The following is a 5,000-nucleotide window of genomic DNA, read 5'->3' as shown; positions in this document are numbered from 1 at the left end:
TAGCAAAGACGCTTTAACTCTTAACCCATTGCCGCCCGGGAAAATTAATAAAAAATGGAGAAAATGCTGTGCTCAATTTTTATATTTTCTGTGAAATGTCTCTACACAAAGATGGCTCTGCCTTACCTGATTTCATCTTTCCTTGAATTGGCGGGAAAATTTATTATTTATTTTTATTATAAAAATTATAGTTACTATAATGTTATATGCATTAGTAATTGCAAAATAAGATAACGTAAAATATTTTCATAAATTAAAGACTATTAAGATGACCAAGATAAGAAGTACGATAAGACAGGTATTTAAACGGTAAACACTAATTGTTATCTGTAGATAAGTCGCTAGAACTAGAAAGGAGAATTAAAAAGGCCATTAAAATCATTCATAAATGGTACTTAGACCAAACGACCCTGAGGTATTACACATTCTGAACACCAATTATTTAGTTTTCTCTCTCTCTCTTTCTCTGTCTATCTCTCTCACCCCTCCTCTCTTTCTTTCTTTCTTTTTTTTCTCTCTCTTTCTTCTATCTCTGTTACTGCCCTCCTATCCCCCCTCTCACTCTCTTTCTCTCTTTTTTCTCTCTCTCTTCTATCTCTGTTACTTACTGCCCTCCTCCCCCCCTCTCTCCATCTAGCTATCTCTCTGTTATTTATTCCCTCTCTCTCTCTCTCTCTCTCTCTCTCTCTCTCTCTCTCTCTCTCTCTCTCTCTCTCTCTCTCTCTCTCTCTCTCTCTCTCTCTCTCTCTCTCTCTCAGATACACAAAGAGAGAGAAATGATAAGGTATATATTATGTAATAAAATATTTTTCGACATGCACAATAATGATGTATTGTATATCGAGCCAGAAACTTTTATAAGGATATACACTTCTAAAACTGCAAGAATTAACATATAAGCGACTCTTTCTCTCTCTCTTTATATATCTGTCTGTCTATCCATCTATCCATCTATCCATTTATCTATCTATCTATCACTTTCTCTCTCACTTTCCCTCTTTCTCTTTTTCTCTTCATTCCTGTCTCTATCCCCCGGTCTCTCTCTCTCTCATTTTCTCTCTCTTTCTCTCTCACTTTCCCTCTTTCTCTATCTCTTGCTTTCCTTCTTTCTCCCTCCCTTCCTATCTCTCTCTCTCTCTCTCTGTCTCTTTCTCTGTCTCTCTCTTTCTCTTTCTCTCTGTCTGTCTGTCTTTCTCCCTCTCTCTCTCCCTCCCTCCCCCCCCCCTCTCTTTCTCTCTCTCTTTCTCTCTCTCTCTCTCTCTCTCTCACTCTAACCCTTTGTCTTTCTTTTCATTTCCTGTCTCTCTCTCTCTCTCTCCCTTTCTCTATATCTCTCACTCTCTCTATTTCTGACTCTAACCCTTTTTCTGTCTCTCTCACTCTCTCTCTCTGTTACTTATTTTCTCTCTATCTATCTATCTATCCGTCTCTGTCTCTGTCTCTCTCTCTCTCGCTCGCTCGCTCTCTACTTGAATCTTTCTCTCTCTCTGTTACTTATTCCATCTTTCTCTCTCACTCACTCTTTCACCCTCTCTCACTCACTCTTTCATTCTCTCTCTCTCTCGCTCTCTCTCTCTCTCTCTCTCTCTCTCTCTCTCTCTCTCTCTCTCTCTCTCTCTCTCTCTCTCTCTCTCTCTCTCTCTCTCTCTCTCTCTCTCTCTCTCTCTCTCTCTCTCTCTCTCTCTCTCTCTCTCTTTCTCTCTCTCTCTCTCAGACACACAAAGAGATATAAGTGATAAGGTATATATTATATTGTGATTTTTTTTTTTTTTTTTTTTATGCACAATAATAATGTATCGTATATCGAGCCAGAATCTCATATAAGGATATACATTTCTTAATCAGCAAGAATTCACAGATAAGCGACTTTATACGCGACATTTTTTATAAAATGTAGCATTTTATCAAAGCATCACAAACTGAGTACGAGTACGATACTGAAAATATTTATCCAGCAATCATATCTTAATAACATTAAACATACATGCAACTCTTTTAACTTTATTTCAGTATCATGATGTTCTACTTGACTTCACAGTCTTCGTCGAAGTAACATAACCACTTGGCCCGCCCTAATATTTAGTTTCATTTTTTTACTCTATCCAGGAGAGACTGTGGAATCTCGTAATCAAAGATTCTAAAGTCGGTCTCGTACAGTTTGAAGATTCGCCCCAGAACTTCGCTCGGAACGTCGTCATAGTAAGCCAGGTAGGTGGGAAGGTGCGTCCTGTTGCTCTTGTTGTTATTTCGAGTCCCGAGTTCCACCTCCTGCAGATCGAGGTGCTCGGTCACGTAGCGGAGGTCGTCGTCGAAGGTTTCCTGCTTCAGGATGTAGTTGTACTGGATGTCACACGGGCTGCAGATGCTCGAGTACGGACGCCAATGACGGTTTAGGTTTATGAGGCCTTTATCTGCCTGTTGACGAAAGGGATGTGTTTACTAACTGTGAATACACTTGGATGGGAGGTCTTCGTATAATATAACAAAGTAGGCGTATAAAAATGATAGAGAATGAATGGTAATTGTTGTATTTCAGTCAGAAATGAAAATAGCAAGTGAATACATTTTTTAAGAGATAATGGAGAATGGACAAAAATATAAAAACGGGAGAATGGGAAATTGTAAGAGCATTTAACTTCTTTTCAGATGCTGTAAAACACCCGAGCAGACACCGATAATGATTTTCATACTTGAAAAGGGAATTAGGTATTCTAATAAGCAATATACTGTGTGTGTGTGTGTGTGTGTGTGTGTGTGTGTGTGTGTGTGTGTGTGTGAGTGAGTGTGTGTGTGTCTGTGTGTGTAGGGATGTGTGTGTGTGTATATGTGTAGGGATGTGTGTATGCGTGTAGGTGTGTATGTGTGTGTGTGTGTGTGTGTGTGTGTGTGTGTGTGTGTGTGTGTGTCTGTGTTTGTGTGTGTGTATGTGTGTGAGTGAGTGCGTGTGTGGTTGGCTGGGTGTATGCATTATATACGTATAAATTAAATACTAAATTGTGGAGATAAATAAAATGAAGCAAATTTACAGTAATTCATCAGCTGTTTATTCAAAAAAAAAAAAAAAAAAAAAAAAACGCGTATTTATTTTTAGTACATTAATGATTACCCTTTTTAACCTATCATAAATGCCAGCATTGACCTTGATTTTGCTTTAGTCACCCAGCTAAATTTAATCAATCTAATTTGAATAACGTCACACCAGTTTATATACCTTCTTATTATCATGACAGAAAAATATTAGATTTTTTTTTTCTTTATTAAGAAAGTACCAAACAGTAACCAACGACTCTGTCTCTTTCTCTCTCTTATTCTCTCTCTCTCTCTCTCTCTCTCTCTCTCTCTCTCTCTCTCTCTCTCTCTCTCTCTCTCTCTCTCTCTCTCTCTCTCTCTCTCTCTACTTACCTACCTGCTTATCTATCTCTTCCTATCTATCTACGTTTATCAATCCATATATCTCTATCTGTGTATCGATTTTTATCTATGTATTTATTTAGCTGTCTATAGATATACAGGATAAACACACACATGCCTACGTATGAACTGGGAAAAATAAAGAGACAGACAACGTAGAAAGAATCTCAACAACTCACCTTCTCAGCAAGCACAAGCCTGAGGAACTGAGGGAATGGAAGACTTCCGTTGTTATCCTTACAGTCACCGCAATACTGCCTTATGAGAGCGCCCCTGGAAAACAGAGACTCGATGTACGTCTGTGTCGAATATGCTACTTAATTCGTTATTGCTTGGGTCTATCTCTTTGTTGGTTAGTCTGTATCAACTGCACACAAACACACACACATTTTTTTCTTCTTCATCTTTCTACTTTCTTTTTCTTTTCTTATCATTGACGGCGTGAAATCTCTCAACACACACACACACACACACACACACACACACACACACACACACACACACACACACACACACACACACACTCACACACACACACATACACACCTACACACACACACACACACACCTACACAAACACACACACACACACACACACACACACCTACACACACACACACACACACACACACACACACACACACACACACACACATACACACACCTACACACACACACACACACACACACACACACACACACACACACACACACACACACACACACACACACACACACACACACCTACACACCCACACACATATGTGTATATACATACATACATATATATATGTATGTATATATATATATATATATATATATATATACACACATATATATTACATCCAAGAAAAATATAGTATATAACCAAACCCATAAATAAAAAAAAAAGAATCACCAACAACTATGTAAAAAGGTTCCAGTCTCACACACAAATGAAAGACAAAAGAGAAAAGGTACCATCGATAGCCAGGAGGAGCCTGACCGTCGCGGAACTTGTCCCGATATGCAGAGACGAGACGAGAAAGCGGGTGTCTGGCGGTCATGACCCGCGTGACAAAAGGTGATTTCAGTTTCCGTTGTACGTTGAAATATCCGAGCTGAGACCTGTAACGAGGAATCTAATTAAACCACACGTATACATATATCTATCTATATCTATATATCTATACATATATATTTGCCCATACATATACTGCACACACACACACACACACACACGCGCGCGCGCGCGCAAACATATACGTACACAGACACACATATGTCATATTTATAAAATTATCTATCTATCTGTCTCTCTGTCTATCTATCTATCTATCTATATATATATATTTGTCTGTGTGTTGTATATCCACTACAGGATGTAGGCCTCTCCTAATATTTTCCAGTCTTGATACCTAAATTTCATTTTTTCGTCACGCCATCATAAAATTGGTCTGGCCCTTGGCCTCTCTATGTTATCTATAGCCCAGTCTGTTACTTTCATTGTCCATCTGTCGTCCTATCTTCGACTAATATAACCTGTCCATTGCCATGTTTTGTTTTTGATACTCCCAAGTATATCTTCCACCTTTGTTTGTTCCCAGATT

General features: G+C 38.7%; 1 protein-coding gene across 1 annotated transcript in view; it reads right to left on the bottom strand.

Moving 5' to 3' along the window:
• Positions 1 to 1,725: 1,725 nt before the first annotated feature.
• LOC125026308 (carbohydrate sulfotransferase 10-like) overlaps positions 1,726 to 5,000 on the bottom strand; it is a 9,865-nt gene continuing 6,590 nt past the window's right edge. The window contains exons 3-5 of the mRNA XM_047614651.1: positions 4,372 to 4,518; positions 3,591 to 3,684; positions 1,726 to 2,415 (exon numbers count right to left, since the gene is read on the bottom strand). Of these exons, the coding sequence (XP_047470607.1) occupies positions 2,086 to 2,415; positions 3,591 to 3,684; positions 4,372 to 4,518 (571 nt within the window). The 3' untranslated portion in view covers positions 1,726 to 2,085. The remainder of the gene's footprint in view (positions 2,416 to 3,590; positions 3,685 to 4,371; positions 4,519 to 5,000) is intronic.

This window comes from Penaeus chinensis, chromosome 6, assembly GCF_019202785.1.
Source record: "Penaeus chinensis breed Huanghai No. 1 chromosome 6, ASM1920278v2, whole genome shotgun sequence".
NCBI classification, from domain to species: domain Eukaryota; kingdom Metazoa; phylum Arthropoda; class Malacostraca; order Decapoda; family Penaeidae; genus Penaeus; species Penaeus chinensis.
Note: the sequence above shows the minus strand (reverse complement) of the source record. Positions and strands in the feature narration are given on the sequence as shown.